This window comes from Pristiophorus japonicus, chromosome 11 (assembly GCF_044704955.1).
Source record: "Pristiophorus japonicus isolate sPriJap1 chromosome 11, sPriJap1.hap1, whole genome shotgun sequence".
Lineage (NCBI taxonomy): Eukaryota > Metazoa > Chordata > Chondrichthyes > Pristiophoridae > Pristiophorus > Pristiophorus japonicus.
Genome location: NC_091987.1, coordinates 167,533,041 through 167,554,645, shown reverse-complemented (window position 1 = coordinate 167,554,645; position 21,605 = coordinate 167,533,041). Strand labels below are relative to the sequence as shown.

General features: G+C 48.8%; 1 protein-coding gene across 6 annotated transcripts in view; it reads right to left on the bottom strand.

Moving 5' to 3' along the window:
• Positions 1 to 21,605, bottom strand: part of arhgap32b (Rho GTPase activating protein 32b) — a 597,494-nt gene that overhangs the window by 405,662 nt on the left and 170,227 nt on the right. For all 6 annotated transcript variants that reach the window (XM_070894258.1, XM_070894250.1, XM_070894251.1 and 3 more), the window contains exon 2: positions 4,158 to 4,223. In XM_070894258.1, coding sequence (XP_070750359.1) covers positions 4,158 to 4,223 — 66 coding nt within the window. The remainder of the gene's footprint in view (positions 1 to 4,157; positions 4,224 to 21,605) is intronic.

Genomic DNA, 21,605 nt, shown 5'->3' with positions numbered 1-21,605 from the left:
TTTGATACCAAATCACAGAATTAAAAAGGTTGCTCCTATCGTGATAGAGCATTTGGCATCACTGGAAGACAACATCAAAAAATATTTTCCATCTTTGGATGCAGAGAAGTATGATTGGGTAAGAAATCCATTTTCTCCAATTAGTCCGTCAGATTTTGATTTTACATTGCAAGAAGAAGGAGAATTGACTTCTATTTCTACAGACCGCGGTCTTAAAATGAAACATTCAGATATGTCTTTTGATGCATTCTGGATTTCTATTAAAGAAGAATATCCTGTAATAACAAAAAAAGCCTTGATAATTCTGAGACAGTTTTCAACATCATATCTCTGTGAATTGGGATTCTCAACTCTTACGAACATCAAATGCAAAAAACGGGAAAAACTTAGCGAACTTGAACACGAAATGAGAGTCACCTTATTGGTTATACGCCCTAATATTAGTGACATAACTAAAAAATGGTCAGGCTCAAGTATCACATTAAAATACTAATTAATCTATAATTAATGTGAGGAATCATTATTCTAGTTTATTATTTTATTGTTGCTTTCAAAATAAAAAGTAATTAATAACATACATGTGTACAATGTTGTATATCTTTATATACTGTGATTATTAAAATGTTTTTTAAATTTTCTGAAACTTGCTTTTTTTTTATACCTGTGTTCACCTTTTAATCCCTTCAAGTGTGCCGCCAAAAATTCTAGTATTCGAAAGTGTGCCGCGAACACAAAAAGATTGAGAACCACTGTTACGATCTGTCCTGCCTGGGGTACGGTTTTCCCTGTGCCCGCCCACACCTAGCTAGTTTAAATCAATTTTGATTGCTTCTTAATGTTCCTCGCAAGTCTTTGTTCCAACTGAATTATGATAAAGTCCGTCTCTATTTCATTGCTTTTTGTTCTGAAAATGTTCTTAGCTATGTATGAAGATAACATTGTTGATGTCACATTAAGTTGCAATTTTTTGAGCAAACTCTCCTCCCTTTCTAAATGTCAAGAGTGCACCAAGAACATCCCCCAGCTTTGATCTTTGAGGCAATCCTTGCATATGTGACATATTGTTTACCCCCGCATAGGCTACCAGCACTGGGTATCTACCTGTCCCCTGTGCAATCTTTGCCAACATTCCCTTAATATGTACTGCATTAATTCTAGGCAGACAACTCAACAACTCTTGCACAGCTACTCGACACTTAGGGCCCAAGTTTCCACAAGATAAAAAAAAGGGTGCCCCCCTCCGAGCTGGGCGCCCGTAATTCGCGCCTAAAACGGCGCCAGAAAAAAAATGCTCTATTCTCGAGCGCTTTGCAGCTCCTTGTCTGTTTGGCACGGCGCCCAGGGGGGCGGAGCCAACACTCGCGCTGATTTTGTAAGTGGGAGGGGGCGGGTACTATTTAATTAGTTTTTTTCCTGCCGGCAACGCTGCGCGTGCGCGTTGAAGCGTTCGCGCATGCTCAGTGTGAAAAAAACATTGGCACTCGGCCATTTTTGTAGTTCTTTGTAGCTGTTTAATTTTTGAACATTTTTTTAATAAAAGCACATTGCCATCAGCACATCAGCACTTGCAGCCTTCTCACTGTCTCCTTCCCCTCCCCACCCTCTACGGCAACAAATCGCTGTTTCCTTCCCTTCCCTCCCCTCCCCTCCGCTCCGCGGCGGCAAACCGCTGTCTCCTTCCCCTCCCTCCCCTCCGCGGCAACAAACCGCTGTCTCCTTCCCCTCCCTCCCCTCTGCGGCAACAAACCGCTGTCTCCTTCCCTTCCCTCCCCTCCGCAGCAACAAACCGCTGTCTCCTTCCCCTCCCCTCCGCGGCAACAAACCGCTGTCTCCTTCCCCTCCGCGGCAACAAACTGCTGTCTCCTTCCCCTCCCTCCCCTCCGCGGCAACAAACCGCTGTCTCCTTCCCTTCCCTCCCCTCTGCGGCAACAAACCGCTGTCTCCTTCCCCTCCCCTCCGCAGCAACAAACCGCTGTCTCCTTCCCCTCCGCGGCGGCAAACCGCTGTCTCCTTCCCCCCAACGGGAAAGAACGGGCGCCTCCTCTCCCCTCCCCCCCCGCGGGCAGAAAGGGCTCCCCCCCCCCGCAGGAAGAACGGGCGCCTCCTCTCCCCTCCCTCCCTCCCCCCCACCCCCCGCGGGAAAGAACAGGCGCCTCCTCTCCCCTCTCCCCACCCCCCCGCGGGCAGAACGGGCGCCTCCCGCCCCCCTCCCCCCCCGCAGGAAGAACGGGCGCCTCCTCTCCGCCCCCCCCCCCCGCGGGAAGAACGGGCGCCTCAGGCTGACTGCAGAATTCTCCGTGCCTGAAGCACTTTCACACAGGTAGGAAGATGGTTTATTTAATCTTTTCTTTGCTTATAAATGTTTATTCAGGTTGGATTTATTTGTATAATATTTGTATAAGTATAAATAAGGATTTACTGTAGAATTTAATGACTTCCCTTCCCTCCCTCCCTCCCCCCCCCCACCTCGTTCTGGACGCCTAATTTGTAACCTGCGCCTGATTTTTTAATGTGTAGAATAGGTTTTTTCAGTTCTACAAAAATCTTCACTGGCTCCATTCTACTTTAGTTTGGAGTACGTTTTCACTGTGGAAACTTTGAAATCAGGCGTCAGTGGCCGGACACGCCCCCTTTTGAAGAAAAAATTCTGTTCCAAAGTAGAACTGTTCTACCTGACTAGAACTGCAGAAAAAAAAATGTGGAGAATTGCGATTTCTAAGATAGTCCGTTCTCCACCAGTTGCTCCTAAAAATCAGGCGCAAATCATGTGGAAACTTGGGCCCTTAAAGTTTCCTTCAGCAACGGCCCCTCCCCCGCCGCCCTGTGAAACAGCCCCTCCCCCACCGCCCCATGTAACAGCCCCTCCCCCGCCACCCTATATAACGGCTCTCCCCCGCCACCCCATGTAACAGCCCCTCCCCCGCCACCCTGTATAACGGCTCTCCCCCGCCGCCCTGTGTAACGGCCCCTCCCCCACCACCCTGTATAACGGCCCCTCCCCCACCGCCCCATGTAACGGCCCCTCCCCCACCGCCCCGTGCAACGGCCCCTCCCCCACCGCCCCATGTAACGGCCCCTCCCCCGCCACCCCATGTAACGGCCCCTCCCCCACCGCCCTGTATAAAGGCCCCTCCCCCACCGCCCCATGTAACGGCCCCTCCCCCACCGCCCCATGTAACGGCCCCTCCCCCACCGCCCCATGTAACGGCCCCTCCCCCGCCACCCTGTATAACGGCCCCTCCCCCACCGCCCCATGTAACGGCCCCTCCCCCACCGCCCCATGTAACGGCCCCTCCCCGCCACCCTGTGTAACGGCCCCTCCCCCACCGCCCCATGTAACGGCCCCTCCCCCACCGCTCCATGTAACGGCCCCTCCCCCACTGCCCTGTGTAACGGCCCCTCCCCCGCCACGCTGTATAATGGCCCCTCCCCCACCGCCCCATGTAACGGCCTCTCCACCACCGCCCTGTGTAACGGCCCCTCCCCCGCCACCCTGTGTAACGGCCCCTCCCCCGCCACCCTGTGTAACGGCCCCTCCCCCGCCATCCTGTGTAACGGCCCCTCCCCCGCCACCCTGTGTAACGGCCCCTCCCCCGCCACCCTGTGTAACGGCCCCTCCCCCGCCATCCTGTGTAACGGCCCCTCCCCCGCCACCCTGTGTAACGGCCCCTCCCCCGCCACCCTGTGTAACGGCCCCTCCCCCGCCACCCTGTGTAACGGCCCCTCCCCCGTCACCCTGTGTAACGGCCCCACCCCCGCCACCCTGTGTAACGGCCCCTCCCCCGCCACCCTGTGTAACGGCCCCTCCCCGTCACCCTGTGTAACGGCCCCACCCCCGCCACCCTGTGTAACGGCCCCTCCCCCGCCACCCTGTGTAACGGCCCCTCCCCCGCCACCCTGTGTAACGGCCCCACCCCCGCCACCCTGTGTAACGGCCCCTCCCCCGCCACCCTGTGTAACGGCCCCTCCACCACCCCCCGTGCTACCGTCCATCCCCCACCGCTCCCTCCCCGTGCTATAGTGGGTCCCTCAACAACCCCTGTTACAGCTTCTCTTACACCTTTCAGTAAAGCTGCAACATTTTATGGATTCTTTCCCTCCAGCCCTACATTCTTATCGTCCTTGCTGAAGAGACTGTCTTTGCCAATCAGACTCACCTCACAAAATCATCGGCAGTCCCTCCAGCACCAGCAGCGCCCTCCATGTCACACTGCAGCAATGGCCTGAGAGAGAGAGAAAGAGAGAGAGTGAGCTATTAGACATACAGCAATAGGCACCGCCTCCATTTTAGTGCTGTGTCAGAAACATTTGATTAAATCAAGCTGAGGTACATATTCTAAAATCTGGTTGGTGATATGATTTGCAGTTGCCAGCTTCTCCAAAGCTCGCACCGAACCATTCAGTGCCTTGCCTGCCAGTACCTCCATGGTCCGATGCCTGGGCACTGCAGCTCAATCGCAGCAACAATAAGTCAAGCACTGCAAGTGAAGCTCTGCAGCACGGAATCCGTGCCGGCTGTCCGACTGACCGAGATCTGCCCGTCCTCACCATCAGTTTGATCGTTTTGAAGTTTCAGTGGGACCCCACTGACGGGACAAACCCACCGTCAGTGAGTGATCAGGGAGCTCTCTCCCTCTCTCCGCACCGAGTCACTGGCCAGCTGTATTCTGCCAATGCGCTGCTTTGACAGTTTGTTATATATATTTTGGAATCTTCCACTTCCTGCATACAGTTCTCACCGAGCAGGTTGCTGAATTACCACAGTCTGTTGCCACAAACACAAGTCTTCCTGATTCCCGGGAGCGAGTAATTCCAGCTCTCTCAGTCACACCGGTAACTGCACATACTGTTCACACCAACACCTCCCACCAACAGGCATCATTCCTCCGGCCAATTCTCTGCCAGTACCGTACTCCATTGTTCCCCCTCTTCTCTCCCCATGCACTCCTCCACGCCGCGGCTTCCAATCATTTCCCATAGCCTCCCCATCCAAATCCAACCATTCCTCTCCCTCTGCACTGCGGTAACAAGTTCCACAAGACAGGATCACCTGACAATGCAAAACCAGCAATGAGCGCACCCTGGCCAATCTCGTCAGTTCATACCCCTCACCCCAAGCCTCATTCTTACATTACTGATTTATTCCAGTTCAGCCATCACGGTGAGTGAGAGGGTGAGCAGTAGGCCTGTGCCCAGTCAACTGCCAATTAATTTGCTCAAAAGGTGCGGGTGCATAGCCTTCTGCTAACTCCACTCAAATTCCCTTCCCTTCCTGTGGGGAAGGCCTATGCCTGAAGTCTCCCCATCATACAACCCGACATCTGGAACAGGGGGTGAGAGAACACAGACACGGCCCACAGCCATCCGTGGCCTGTGCGTGGAGTTGTGGAAATTGCACAAATTGTCAAGACTGGCACAAACACCCACAGGTAAAGACTTCCCAGGTGTAAGGACATGAAAAACATTCTGATAGTTCCCCGGATGTTTGCAGGGCAAAAGCCAAGAGCTGACTTAACAGGAAGCAGCTCAACCATCTAGAAATAGTTTGATAATAGATTGCCTTGGCTGGAACAGTGTCGCTAATCCCCACATTGAAACACAGTGCTTTAAATTAATGAATAATCCTCACTTTATTCACCTCACTGATCACTTCAATTCGTTCCATTTGCTCCAGAACTGCATTGTTCCTCTGCCGAGTTCTGGCCTGGTTTTACATGAACCTTGAATTATACCGATCAGTTGCATCACTGCATTAACCCCCCCACCCACCAAACCCATCAACCCAGGTCAGTACCATGGGCACCGTCTCCATTTCTCTCACTGTAGATATTGCAAGTATATAACCAATAAAACTTCCTTTTATATTGCATGGGATCCATGTTAGTATCCAGGCTCCTAATATACAAGTCCTGCTAACGTTGGCAATCCCAAACCAGTTTTCCGGGTGCTCATCTTTGCAGGTCCCAGAAATATTACGTTCAGCTTGGAGGCTCCCAGGTAGTGGTGGCAATAGTGTCAGCTGTTATTGTTCGTGGTTTCGTTCCCTCTCCTCAGGCACTGTCTCCCTCCCTTTCAAATCTGTCATCATTACTTCTCTCCTCAAAAAAAACACCTTTAACCCCTCTGTCCTTGCAAACTACTGCCCGGTCTCCAATACCCTCCCAACCTCCACCCCTCCGTCCCACCACCCCATCTCCAACCTCTACTTTTCTCTCCAAAATCTTTGAACGTGCTATCACCCCCAAATCCACTCACATCTTTCCCGCAACTCCATGTTTGAACAGATCAGCCATGATCTCAGTGAATGGCGGAGCAGGCTCGAGGGGCCTCATGGCCTGCTCCTATTTCTTATGTTCTTAACCCCTCCAATCTGTTTGTCACCCTTGCAACAGTACTGAAACGACCTCATCAAAGTCACACATGACATCTTATGTGACTGTGGCAAACTATCCCTCCTCATCCTTCTCAACCTGCCTGTAGTCTTTGACACAGCTCACCACACCATCCTCCTCCAATACCTCTTCTTCATCGTCCAGCTAGGCGAGGTTGCCCTTGCCGGTTCCATTCCGATCCGATGAAAGGTCAGCGAACTGAAACGTTAACGGTTTCTCTCTCCACAGATGTTGCCCGACTTGCTGAGTGTTTCCAGCATTTTCTGTTTAGATTTCAGATTTCTAGTGTCCACTGAACTTTGCTTTTCCATTCTTATCTATCCAGTCGTAGCCAGAGATTCATTTGCAATGGCTTCTCTTCCCGCTTCTGCACCGTTACCTGTGGAATCCCCCAATGATCTATCCTTGGCCCATTCCTATTTCTCATCTACCTGCTGCCCCTCGGTGGCATCACCAAAAACACATCATCAGGTTCCATATGTATGCTGACGACAGCCAACTCTACCTCCCCACCACTTGACCCCCTCGACTGTCTCCAATTTGTCATGCTGGCTGAGCATAAATTTCCTCCAACTTAAAACTGGGAAGGCTGAAGCCATTGTCTTCGGTCCCCGCTACAAACTCCGTGCCCTAGCCCACACTTCCAACCCTCTCCCTGTCAAGTGTCTTGCGGCTGAACCAGACCATTCACAGCCCTGGTGCTGTGTTTCACCCAGAACTGGAGCAGATAAGTGGTTGGAAGCTCATCACCAATACCTGTACTGCCTACTTCGACCTCCATAACATCACTCAACTGCACCACTGCCTCAACTCATCTGCTGCTGAAGCCCTCATCCACTCCATTACCTCTAAGCTTGACTATTCCAATGCTCTCACAGCCAGCCTCTCATCTTCCACTCTCCATAAACTTGAGTTCATCCAAATCTCAGCTGCTGAGAAACCAACTAGGGGGGTGGCCATCTTAGATTGGGTGTTGTGTAATGAGAGAGAATTAATTAGCAATCTCGTTGTGCGAGGCCCCTGGGGGAAGAGTGACCATAATATGGTGGAATTCTGCATTAGGATGGAGAATGAAACAGTAAATTCAGAGACCATGGTCCAGAACTTAAAGAAGGGTAACTTTGAAGGTATGAGGCGTGAATTGGCTAGGATAGATTGGCGAATGATACTTAAGGGGTTGACTGTGGATGGGCAACAGCAGACATTTAGAGACCGCATGGATGAACTACAACAATTGTACATTCCTGTCTGGCGTAAAAATAAAAAAGGGAAGGTGGCTCAACCGTGGCTATCAAGGGAAATCAGGGATAGCATTAAAGCCAAGGAAGTGGCATACAAATTGGCCAGAAATAGCAGCGAACCCGGGGACTGGGAGAAATTTAGAACTCAGCAGAGGAGGACAAAGGGTTTGATTAGGGCAGGGAAAATGGAATATGAGAAGAAACTTGCAGGGAACATTAAGACGGATTGCAAAAGTTTCTATAGATATGTAAAGAGAAAAAGGTTAGTAAAGACAAACGTAGGTCCCCTGCAGTCAGAATCAGGGGAAGTCATAACGGGGAACAAAGAAGTGGCAGACCAATTGAACAAGTACTTTGGTTCGGTATTCACTGAGGAGGACACAAACAACCTTCCGGATATAAAAGGGGTCAGAGGGTCTAGTAAGGAGGAGGAACTGAGGGAAATCCTTATTAGTCGGGAAATTGTGTTGGGGAAATTGATGGGATTGAAGGCCGATAAATCCCCAGGGCCTGATGGACTGCATCCCAGAGTACTTAAGGAGGTGGCCTTGGAAATAGTGGATGCATTGACAGTCATTTTCCAACATTCCATTGACTCTGGATCAGTTCCTATGGAGTGGAGGGTAGCCAATGTAACCCCACTTTTTAAAAAAGGAGGGAGAGAGAAAACAGGGAATTATAGACCGGTCAGCCTGACATCGGTAGTGGGTAAAATGATGGAATCAATTATTAAGGATGTCATAGCAGTGCATTTGGAAAGAGGTAATATGATAGGTCCAAGTCAGCATGGATTTGTGAAAGGGAAATCATGCTTGACAAATCTTCTGGAATTTTTTGAGGATGTTTCCAGTAGAGTGGACAAGGGAGAACCAGTTGATGTGGTATATTTGGACTTTCAGAAGGCTTTCGACAAGGTCCCACACAAGAGATTAATGTGCAAAGTTAAAGCACATGGGATTGGGGGTAGTGTGCTGACATGGATTGAGAACTGGTTGTCAGACAGGAAGCAAAGAGTAGGAGTAAATGGGGACTTTTCAGAATGGCAGGCAGTGACTAGTGGGGTACCGCAAGGTTCTGTGCTGGGGCCCCAGCTGTTTACACTGTATATTAATGATTTAGACGAGGGGATTAAATGTAGTATCTCCAAATTTGCGGATGATACTAAGTTGGGTGGCAGTGTGAGCTGCGAGGAGGATGCTATGAGGCTGCAGAGTGACTTGGATAGGTTAGGTGAGTGGGCAAATGCATGGCAGATGAAGTATAATGTGGATAAATGTGAGGTTATCCACTTTGGTGGTAAAAACAGAGAGACAGACTATTATCTGAATGGTGACAGATTAGGAAAATGGGAGGTGCAAAGAGACCTGGGTGTCATGGTACATCAGTCATTGAAGGTTGGCATGCAGGTACAGCAGGCGGTTAAGAAAGCAAATGGCATGTTGGCCTTCATAGCGAGGGGATTTGAGTACAGGGGCAGGGAGGTGTTGCTACAATTGTACAGGGCCTTGGTGAGGCCACACCTGGAGTATTGTGTACAGTTTTGGTCTCCTAACCTGAGGAAGGACATTCTTGCTATTGAGGCAGTGCAGCGAAGGTTCACCAGACTGATTCCCGGGATGGCGGGACTGACCTATCAAGAAAGACTGGATCAACTGGGCTTGTATTCACTGGAGTTCAGAAGAATGAGAGGGGACCTCATAGAAACATTTAAAATTCTGACGGGGTTAGACAGGTTAGATGCAGGAAGAATGTTCCCAATGTTGGGGAAGTCCAGAACCAGGGGACACAGTCTAAGGATAAGGGGGAAGCCATTTAGGACCGAGATGAGGAGGAATTTCTTCACCCAGAGAGTGGTGAACCTGTGGAATTCTCTACCACAGAAAGTTGTTGAGGCCAATTCACTAAATATATTCAAAAAGGAGTCCTTACTACTAGGGGAATCAAGGGGTATGGTGAGAAAGCAGGAATGGGGTACTGAAGTTGCATGTTCAGCCATGAACTCATTGAATGGCGGTGCAGGCTAGAAGGGCCGAATGGCCTACTCCTGCACCTATTTTCTATGTTTCTATGTTTCTATACTCTTACCGTTTACCCATCATCCCTGTGCTTGCTGACCTACATTGTCTCCCGGTCTGGCAACACCTGGATTTTAAAATTCTCAACCTGGTTTTCAAATCCCTCCATGGCCTCGTCAGTATCTCTGTAACCTTCTCCAACCCTACAACCCTCCGAGATCTCTGCACTCCTCCAGTTCTAGCCTCCTGCGTATCCCCGATTTTATTCAATTCACCATTGGTGGCCGTGCCTTCAGCTGCTAGACCCAAAGCTCTGGAATTCCTTTTCTAAACCTCTCCACCTCTCTCTCCTCTTTTAAAACATTCCTTAAAACCTACCTCTTTGACCAGGCTTTAGGTCACCTGTCCTAATATCTCCTTATGTAGTTCACTGTCAAATCTTGTTTGATAGCACTCCTGTGAAACACCTTGAGGCGTTTTACTATGTTAAAGATGCTATGTAAATGCAAGTTGTTATGGATGTTGTAGTGTGGGTCTCGTGCCATGTTAAAGCTAGTGTCACTGGCTGTCAATATTCTGGTCTCACAGTCAGCGGTCATCCCAAGATAAATATACCCGATTCACTACCGTCAGCCAGTCACCTGACAGTTGCACAACTCCCATGCACTTAAACTGCGGAATTGACTCCGGAACTGTACCGGGACAGCTGGTGTACAATTCAATCCACTCAGTAACCAACGACCCAAACCCTAGCCACAGCTGAATAAGAATGGGAGAGGATCGAGCCCGTCTGCCTTGCCTGCACCAATCGCCTCCCTCCTCTTCTGTGGAAGTACCCAGCTCCAGTGGGCATCGTGAGAAGGCAGCAGCTCAGCCAAAAGCTCAACCAAAAACACCTGAAAACATGATTGAGGCTTAATGGGAGGCTATTCTACCATAGATACCATCGCAGCTACACTCAATCCTGTCCTCACCCAAAATCCACAGGGCCGCTGGATAGTGATGTGAAAGTGGAACGCTGGTTGATATTCTCTCCCTCGGCCAGGGGCACGAAGGACAAGTGAAGCATCTCTGCTGTATCCCATCACGATCAGCTAACTCACACAAACATCGCATATAGAGCCATTTCTACTTCAGTCCTGATATCGAATTCTGCATTGGCTTTACTGGGCACTGCCTCATGTCCTTACACACTTTAAGGCCTCAGTGTGATCTGGCTGGGAGTGACCAGTCAATCCCAATTGGAAGGTTTAATCCTTCTTTATAGTTACACAAGCCAGTCAGATATTTCCACCAGGGGAAGCAGTTGAATGTCGTGCTGGCCGTAGAACTTTGTACAACATTTTAAGACTGGATTGGGTTATGATGTTCTGTTACCTTTACAATCTGGTCTGGAACCAGTGTCGGCTGACGGGATGGTTGATGTCCGAAGGCAGTCCAAGCCAGCCCCCCAGTGACAATGAGCAGGAAATGTCTCCTGACATGACACCAACATTCAGAGGGCCCATGAGAGCTGGTGTGAGAGGCGAAGAAACCCTCACTGGCACGAGTCGGGGTACCTTTCTGAGGTAGTGGCTTCAGGTCTGGGAGTGGTTCGTACTGATATTGGGTTCAAAAACTGGGAACGTTTTATTCACAGCACTGTTAACCCTCATCTTAATAAACAAAGGGAGAGAAATTCAGCCGCCCCTCTGTTGCGGCGTTAATCCAGGCGGAGCGGTACTTTTAGCACCTTGAAAGAGTTTGTGTCTCCCGCCCAGAAATGCATCAGAATCGGTCGAAGAGCTAACAGGGGCGATAAATCACCCCTGCACACCAGAGCTGGGGGAGGAGGGGGGGGGGTGATAACGATAATGAATTTTCTGTCGGGGCACTAAAAGCTGCATACCCAGTCGCTAAGCTCCAACACCCGCATTAACGCCCCCTCTGGGCGCTAACTGAGGCTAACAACGCTAACAACCGAAAATCCAGCTCAAAGAGTTCACACAAAATTTTTCAAAGGGAAAAAGTGGCCTCTCCTCCAGCTTGCTCAGCATAGCCCAGCTGCAGGCTCGGCGCAGGCCAGGGTCAATGTGCTGCTTTGTTGAAAAGACATTAAAATCCCTTAATAATCTCAATTAAGTAATTGTTCCACATCAAAAATAACAGACTTTTATTTGAATTAACTCAAGACTTTGACCATCTGGTTTACCTTAGCAATTTCTGGACAGCCCTTTCACTCAGAAACCAAACTGCCCGCTGGCAGACTGCACGAGATGTCTGTCACACAACCCAAACCGGCAGCGCACCTCTCTGCTGATCACTGCCGTAATGTTCTCCAACGCTTCACTATCGCAGCAAGAATGTGCCAGAACACACAACAGCTGTTGCTAAACATTTCAAGAATTCTCTTAAGCTATGCGATGGCCAGGCATTGCATTCTGCTGTGAATCACACTGGGTAATTTCACACTCAACACACACTCGGGGGACACAAAAAAACAAGGCTGGGTACACAACGGTTAAATTGTTCCTCTCCAGACAAACTCACATTCTTGCATTTTTATGAGGGCTGTACAAGTCCAGCATTTCAAACTGAATGTATTCAGATTAAATTAAGCAGTTTAATTGGTGTGAAAGGTACTACATCTGTAATTAGTTAGCGCAGAAAAACATCCCACCTTCTTCATTTCACCAGGAGATGGTACAGGGAAACCAGATTTTATATGGCCATTTTCATCAGCTCCCGAGCCGCTTTATTTACACTAGTTCTGGGTGTTGGGAAGGCTGCACACATTCTACATTCAACAGTCTCAACACTTCCACACAACACTATAACCTCCAGACTTGCTTCAGAAACACTCTCAGAGCATATCAGAAGTGCAAGTTCCATCATCTCACATCCTGCATTATTGTCAAGCATAACAGAGTGAGGAAAGATTTCTCCATTACTGCGGCAGGGCACTTCACTCCATTATCGCCTGATTTATATTCACTTTGTTGATCACTAAAGATCCATGAATGCAAGACAGAAACATTGAGATCCATTTCACCTGTTCAAAAAGGTATTTTACACTCTCATACCGCTCGATCCTCACCTACACACTCTCATACCCCTCGATCCTCACCTACACTCTCTCATACCCCTCGACCCTCACCTACACTCTCTCATACCCCTCGATCCTCACCTACACTCTCTCATACCCCTCGATCCTCACCTACACACACTCATACCCCTCAATCCTCACCTACACTCTCTCATACCCCTCGATCCTCACCTACACTCTCTCATACCCCTCGATCCTCACCTACACTCTCTCATACCCCTCGATCCTCACCTACACTCTCTCATACCCCTCGATCCTCACCTACACTCTCTCATACCCCTCGATCCTCACCTACACACTCTCATACCCCTCGATCCTCACCTACACACTCTCATACTCCTCGATCCTCACCTACACACTCTCATACCTCTCGATCCTCACTTACACACTCTCATACCCCTCGATCCTCACTTACACACTCTCTCATACCCCTCGATCCTCATTTACACACTCTCTCATACCCCTCAATCCAACTCTATACTCTCAAACCCCTCAATCCGAACATGCACCCTCTCTCAAGCCACTTAATCCCATCCTGCACGCTCTCAAACTCCTCAATCATATCCTGAATTTACACCCCTCAATGCCATCCAACACACTCTCACGCCCCTTCTTCACATTCTACCATCCTACAGTCTTTCTCAAACCTCTTAATCCCATCCTCCACACTCTCAATCCCATCCTACTCTCTTACCTTGGCTCAGTGGTAGCATTCCTGCCTCTGACTCAAAGCTTCATGGATTCAAGCTCGACTTCAGAGACTTGAGCACATTATCTAGACTGATCACAGAAATCTACAGCACGGAAGGAGGCTATTTTGGCCCAAACGCCGGCCGACCAACAGCTACCAGCCTAATCCCACTTTCCAGCTCTTGGTCCATAGCCCTGTAGGTTACGACACTTCAAGTGCATAGCCAAGTACCTTTTAAATGTGGTGAGGGTTTTTGCCTCTATCACCCTTTCAGGCAGTGAGTTCCAGACCCCCGCCACCCTCTGGGTGAAGAAATTTCCCCTCAAATCTCCTCTAAACCTCCCCCCCAATTACTTTAAATCTATGCCCCCTGGTTGTTGACCCCTCTGCCAAGGGAAATAGGTCCTTCCTATCCACTCTATCCAGGCCTCTCATAATTTTATACACCTCAATAAAGTCTCCCCTCAGCCTCCTCTGTTCCAAAGAAAACAGACACAACATCTCCAATCTTTCCTCAGCCAAAATTCTCCAGTCCAGAAAATAGTCTTGGAAATCTCCTCTGCACCCTTTCCAGAGCAACCACATCGTTCCTGTAATGTAGTGACCAGAACTGCATGCAGTACTCCAGCTGTGGCCTAACCAGTGGTTTATACAGTTCAAGCATAACTTCCTTGCTCTTATATTCCACCCCTCGACTGATATTTCAGTGCAGTATCAAGAAGGTGCTGCAGTTGAATCTGACGTCTTTCAGATAAGACATTAAACCAAAGCCCCATCTGCCCTCTCAGATGGACATGAACAATCGTGTGGCACTATTTGAAGAAGAATATGGGATTACTCACAATGTCCTAGCCAACATTTAGTCCTCAACCAAGATCACTAAAACAGATTATCTGGTCATTTATCTCATCATTGGTTATTGGGACCCTGCTATGCACAAATTGATCGTTGTGTTTCCTACATTACAACAGTGACTGCAATTCAAGAAGTACTTTATTGGATATAAAATGGTTTTGGATGTCCTGATGTTATAGAAATGCAAGATCTTTCTTTTCTTTACCGCTCATAATCCTCAATGAATTCCTACATTCATTCCTCTCATACTCAATTGCTTCTAATGCCAGAAATATCCAGCTCCTCCTCCAATGTGCCAGCACTAACAAATCTTCAAATTTTTGATGGTCCTCTGATCACTTTTTTCAGGAGAAGTACACTGTCATGTTAGAAGTGTTTACCAAATTCTCTCACTCACTTAGAGGTGTAGGTGTAAATCATATCTCAATACCGTACATCATTTACACATGCCATCACTGGGATAAAAATAACACACGCATCCTCCCCTCCCCCCTACATCTGCCAATACCTTTTCTCGAAGACAATGCTCCTTTAAAGAATGAGGCAAGACAGCCATTGCCTTTTAAGGTTTGTTGTTCATCACAGTGAGGCTGCTGACAGGCCCACATTTTCCTCTGATCCTCGTACCCACCTTTCCCTCTGGTCTCCGTACCCACCTTTCCCTCTGGTCCCCGTACCTACCTTTCCCTCTGGTCCATGGACCCACCTTTCCCTCTGGTCTCCGTACCCACCTTTCCCTCTGGTCTCCGTACCCACCTTTCCCTCTGGTCCCCGTACCTACCTTTCCCTCTGGTCTCCGTACCCACCTTTCCCTCTGGTCCATGGACCCACCTTTCCTTCTGGTCCCCGTACCCACCTTTCCCTCTGGTCACCGTACCCACCTTTCCCTCTGGTCCGCGTACCCACCTTTCCCTCTGGTCCGTGAACCCACCTTTCCCTCTGATCTCCGTACCCACCTTTCCCTCTGGTCCACGGACACATCTTTTCCTCTGGTCCGCGGACCCACCTTTCCCTCTGGTCCCCGTACCCACCTTTCCCTCTGGTCCCCGTACCCACCTTTCCCTCTGGTCCCCGTACCCACCTTTCCCTCTGGTCCGCGGACCCACCTTTCCCTCTGGTCTCCGTACCCACCTTTCCCTCTGGTCCCCGTACCCACCTTTCCCTCTGGTCCATGGACCCACCTTTCCCTCTGGTCTCCGTACCCACTTTTCCCTCTGGTCCCCGTACCCACCTTTCCCTCTGGTCTCCGTACCCACCTTTCCCTCTGGTCCATGGACCCACCTTTCCCTCTGGTCCCCATACCCACCTTTCCCTCTGGTCCCCATACCCACCTTTCCCTCTGGTCCGCGGACCCACCTTTCCCTATGGTCCGCATACCCACCTTTCCCTCTGGTCCCCGTATCCACCTTTCCCTCTGGTCCCCGTACCCACCTTTCCCTCTGGTCCCCGTACCCACCTTTCCCTCTGGTCCACGGACACACCTTTTCCTCTGGTCCGCGGACCCACCTTTCCCTCTGGTCTCCGTACCCACCTTTTCCTCTGGTCCGCGGACCCACCTTTCCCTCTGGTCCCCGTACCCACCTTTCCCTCTGGTCCCCGTATCCACCATTCCCTCTGGTCCACGGACACACCTTTTCCTCTGGTCCGCGGACCCACCTTTCCCTCTGGTCTCCGTACCCACCTTTCCCTCTGGTCTCCGTACCCACCTTTCCCTCTGGTCTCCGTACCCACCTTTCCCTCTGGTCTCCGTACCCACCTTTCCCTCTGGTCCGTGGACCCACCTTTCCCTCTGGTCCGTGGACCCACCTTTCCCTCTGGTCCCCGTACCCACCTTTCCCTCTGGTCACCGTACCCACCTTTTCCTCTGGTCCGCGGACCCACCTTTCCCTCTGGTCTCCGTACCCACCTTTCCCTCTGGTCCCCGTACCCACCTTTCCCTCTGGTCCATGGACCCACCTTTCCCTCTGGTCTCCGTACCCACCTTTCCCTCTGGTCCGTGGACCCACCTTTCCCTCTGGTCCCCGTACCCACCTTTCCCTCTGGTCACCGTACCCACCTTTTCCTCTGGTCACCGGACCCACCTTTCCCTCTGGTCCCCGTACCCACCTTTCCCTCTGGTCCATGGACCCACCTTTCCCTCTGGTCTCCGTACCCACCTTTCCCTCTGGTCCGTGGACCCACCTTTCCCTCTGATCCCCGTACCCACCTTTCCCTCTGGTCACCGTACCCACCTTTCCCTATGGTCCGCGGACCCACCTTTGACGACTCGTTTGTTAACATTTGATTCCCTCCGCTGCATATTAAGTGTAGCAACATGTGTTAAAGTCATGATTTGCAGATACTGTGCTGGAGATCCCCAACAGACCAGGGAGCTCTATACAGGACCACGCAGGCTGCCACTGCCTATGTTTTCTGGCAGCCTTTGTCCCCATGGTGCACCCTGCTTGTGTAAGCTGTCAGCACGGGTAAGGGTTGAAACCATCTATCGAGTGCACACACAATCTCTAGTGGCAAGATTCTAGCTTTATTTCCTTTGCAAGTTGACAGATATCAACCCCTTACTGAATTCTCCATGACACAGCATGTAAGGACAGCACATACAGGGTCAGAGTTTTCAATTGCAGCCTCCCTGTCTTTTGAGTGCTAAATTACAACTTCACCTCAACAGCAAAGAGGTTTCCTCTAAAAACAACCTTCACTTTGCAATCAGTCATTCACTTTGAGCAGCTCTCATTACACTTGCTGCAGTTTATAGGAGGTTTGCTTACTCCGTCCGTTGGAAACTCTAAATACTTGAACTTGGTACAGGGTTATAAACATTTACTCTCCAAGTAAACACGCTGGATGATAAGCAGAATATTAGTGTGCGATACTTTGGCTGATTCACAGGATAAGTGAGTGCTAACTGCCGCTTCATTCAAGGTAATTATTTCTTCATGTGAAATTTGATCGGATTAAAATATATTTCAACAGCTCAGAGTAAACGTCCCACGTGCTGAATCAGACAGACCACGAAGACCCCCATTCCATGGTTGGTCAGTGCTGTTGTCTCCTAAGGCAGGAAAGAGTTGCCTGGCCTCATTGTCCCCAGGGATGGGAGAAAAACACCCATTATTGTTGATCATTGCTGTAAGTGATGTGCACATTCTGGGTGAGGACTGGTCCGAGCTCATTAACAAGCCCAATGTTCAAACTGGCAGGCCCATCTTCAGGCTGATAGATGTGAAGGGTGAGCTCCTGGACGAGGCACCATTGAACCAGCTCCCATCGGTCATCACCTCCAAACCAGGAGGTGCAAGGAGGGAACACTGGAGTCAGAGCTACAGGCGGAAAAGACTCATTTCAAATCAGTCCAAGTGCTTGGTCAGGATGTGAATACGGCCCATCAGGATACAAATAGATCCTTGAGCTTAAGGAATCTTTGATGCAGAAACACTGCCATTTAGCAGGCCCAGACATTTAATATTCAGATCCCTTGATGCCACCCACTCCTCCCAAACACAGTAATTTCAATCCAGGCTTATGGTTTCAAACGCCCACGCTGGTAGCAGCAGCTCTGAAAGCCTTACAAATAATGCTGCATGCCTAATGTATACTGGATCATTACTGCCCAGTTTCTATCTCAATACAAAACAACTACAGTTAAAATATTCCGAAAGAAATAAGGTAAAATAAAAGCTGAATAGAGGAAAAACAAATGGTAGGTAAGGTTTTTAAAACATTAAGCATGTTTTTTCTTCAAACAATACAGCATCCCAGATCCTGCCAGTCAGACCATACAACACACTCCCAGATTCCACAACATCACTGGTCCAAGACAAAGATCGTCACCTAATCAATGGAAGGTTGATGTTACAGCTCATTTATACAGTAACCATGTGTGTATTCTGAAGCAAGAATTCTCAGATGGACAGAACGACAGCGATGAGATGGGTGATTGTCAGAGTTGGGGTGATTAGGCTAACGATCCAGCTATCCTCCACACAACAGGTTGGCATACAATTGGCTTAGGAGCAGCCAAAATGCGGTTAATGCTCATGGGTTGAACGAAACATGCTTATTGAACACAAACACCGTTCACTAAACTATTTACCTGGCACTAGTTCATGGAACTGTTTATATAGTGCTGTTACCCCCCACCCGCAACTTAATGCATCTTTTAAGAATTCAGCAAATTACTTTTTGAAAAGCTGGAAAGAGGTGATTACCTTTCTGTAGAAACCAAAGCAGCAAACAGATCAAAAGTGGACAACCCGGGGTCCCGGTTACTGTGGTAATGGTGCTACTCTAGTGTTTGGATTTTGATTATTTTTACCCCAATCTTTATTGTACCATTTATTCCTTTGCAAATAAATAAGATACAACATATAAATATGGATAGAGTGTTCAGAGCAATACAGTAGGCAGGAAAAGAGCAGGTGCAGCCCTAAATGTCAAGGGCACGTGAAGGGTTCAAGAAGTGGATTCTGGAAGGGCTGTAAAGTTGCATAACGAATTATTTAATGCGGAAATGCAAAGATAACACTATGGGCAGGCGGCACACCAACAGGTCAGTATGTGAAAGGAACCAGTGCTCTATGAAGAGATAGGAAGGGTGTACGAGAGCTGAAGGTTATTTTAATGGGTGACTTCAATCAAGCAAATACCCAAGCGGTTCAGAGTTCGAGTTGTTCAATGCAACGGTTGATAGCCTCATGACCCAGTGCATCGGCGTCGAAGACAAGCACAGATTAACATTCTGAATTATTACTTTTATTTTCATTCTCATGATGTGGGCGTCGCTGACAAGGCCGACATTTATTGTCCATCTCTAGTCGCCCTTGAGAAGGTGGTGGTGAGCCGCCTTCTTGAACCATTGCAGTCCGTGTGGTGAAGATGCTCCCACAGTGCTGTAAGGGAGGGAGTTCGAGAAATGGTGATATATATCCAAGTCGGGATGCTGTGCAACTTGGAGGTGATGGTGTTTCTGTGCACCAGCTGTCCTTCTAGCCAGTGGAGGTCATGGGTTTGGGAGGTGCTGCCGAAGGCGGGAGGTGCAAATTGTAGATGGTACACTATTGTGTGTATCAAATGTTACTTGCCATTTATCAGCCCAAGCCCGGATGTTGTCCAAGTCTTGCTGAATGCGGGCATGGACTGCTCCATTATCTGAGGAATTGCAAGTGGAGCTGGACACTGTGTACTCATCAGGAAAAGCCCCACTTCTGACCTTATGATGGAGGGAAGGTCATTGATGAAGCAGCTGATGATGGTTGGGCCAGGTATTCACAAGAGATTATGTGACTAGAATGCCTTCACCCCAAGCAGAGATAACCAAGCTGCATTAATGACTGATATAAATGAGCTGGAAGTCTCAGTTAGGATAAAAGGTCTCAAAACAAATACCCGGAGATAGGTGGAATTTATTCCAGAGTACTGTCAAGGAGATTTGTGCGCGTCATCAACTATCAAGATGAGGGAGTGAATAGAACTGCAGAGGTAGCAGTAGATTGGAAATGCTGATGTCTTTTGTCAGAAAGGATGACAAAGCAAACACCTACAGACCCACTTGTCTGTCTTCACAAGATAATTCCGAATGGTGATTTATTTGTTTTGAGCCCTTCTAAAAGCAAACCATGAGAGTAAGACAAGGTGACACCGACTCAAACTAGTGAAAAGAAAATTTAGGGCCATTATCCAGAAGCTCTTCGTCACACAGTGATCAATACATGGAATGGTCTTCTGGGTAGAGTAGTGGAGATGAAAGCTTGAACTATTCAAGAAACAATTGGTGCAGCAACGGAAACCTATAGGGCCTTTCTTGAATAGACACTCTGATGGGCCCACACGCCTGCCTGCTCCCATAAGTCAACTGACGGACCGTGCACAGCCTCTGCTGTAAAGAAAGTGGAGGCGCTAGCTAAGGTTCATCTTCAGATCAGAGGCTGAGTATCCACGATGAGATACTGCTCCTGAAGCTCGACTGAGAGTTTGCCTTCTATCAAAAGAATTAAAGGACAAATGCTGCAATGTGAAATCTCTAAATCTTACACAGCTGGCGCAGAGACAAGGTAATACTGCACATTAGCACAACTGATGCCGTGTCGGTTAAGTTGACACATCAATAAAAATACTAAAGCATCGATTATTGTCGCCAAGATATATAATGTTGATTTTCTCCGTCTTCGCCAGTCTCCTGAGAACATTCAATCAATGGACAGCATCGCTGGCAAAATTCCTGTATATAAAGTGTGCTGAAACCAAAATTAAACGCAATATACTCGGTTAACAGGTAAGAGCATCAACGGAGGATGGGGAGAACCTGAACACTGGCAACCTGGGCATACAGAAAGGAGGGAGCAAACCAGGCTCACCACCAATCTGGGGGGGAATATAGCAAAATGTCACTTCACTTTGATGCTGTTCAACAAGACTTAGAATAAATGTGGAACATTTGATCCTTATAATTCTATAGGAAACTATGTACATGTTACTAGTTATTTCAAACACTGTGACAATTATATCTAGAACAGTTGCCTAGGGATAGGTTTCAACGGTGTGACAGATTCAGAAAACAGTGACGCCGTTATTTCCTTTGGAAAAGCGGAGGCTTCGAGGTGACCTAATTGGAGTTTTTAAGATTACTAAAGGGATTGGCGAAAGTTTATCCAGGCAAATTGCTCACTATAGTAAAGGATTCAAATCCCAGGGCATGCAAGTTAAATACTCAGTACACATATCTTGTACTTGTATACTGAGCACTATTGGGCGGGATAATAAGAGAATGGGAATTATTCTGGGAAGCCATTTAATCAAGGGGTGCAAACTGTTATAATCACAAACCCAATCCGGCATTCTGTCACAAGAACCCACAGATCAGACCATCACCCAATGATTCCAGGACAGACAGCTAACACCATCCATTTTAGGGCTCCTCTGACTGGTTTGGCTCCTGTTCTTTCAATCACCGACACATGCTGATGTTTAGGACGACAATGAAACAGGCTCCAAATGCGAGAAGTTTCTATCTGAGGTAATCCCAGGAAATATTTCAGAAAGTCCACTGAAATATCGTATTCCACTGACTGACACGGTGAAGAAAATGTTCAGAGTATAAACATGGTAAGCCCATGTTGAACAGCTGCTGGGATCAGCACTGATTTCTGTAATGTATCACCTGTGAGCATACTCACAGGTTTGTCGAGCTGTTGTGTTCTGCTTCTGGGCCTGGCCAGGTCCAGGCAGGGGATCGAGGGGGTCCTTCAGCCCGACTGACTGCCTGCCTCTCTTCCATGGCTACGTTCGTGCCAGGGTGTCCCTGAAGATAGACATGGTGTCTACCGGTAC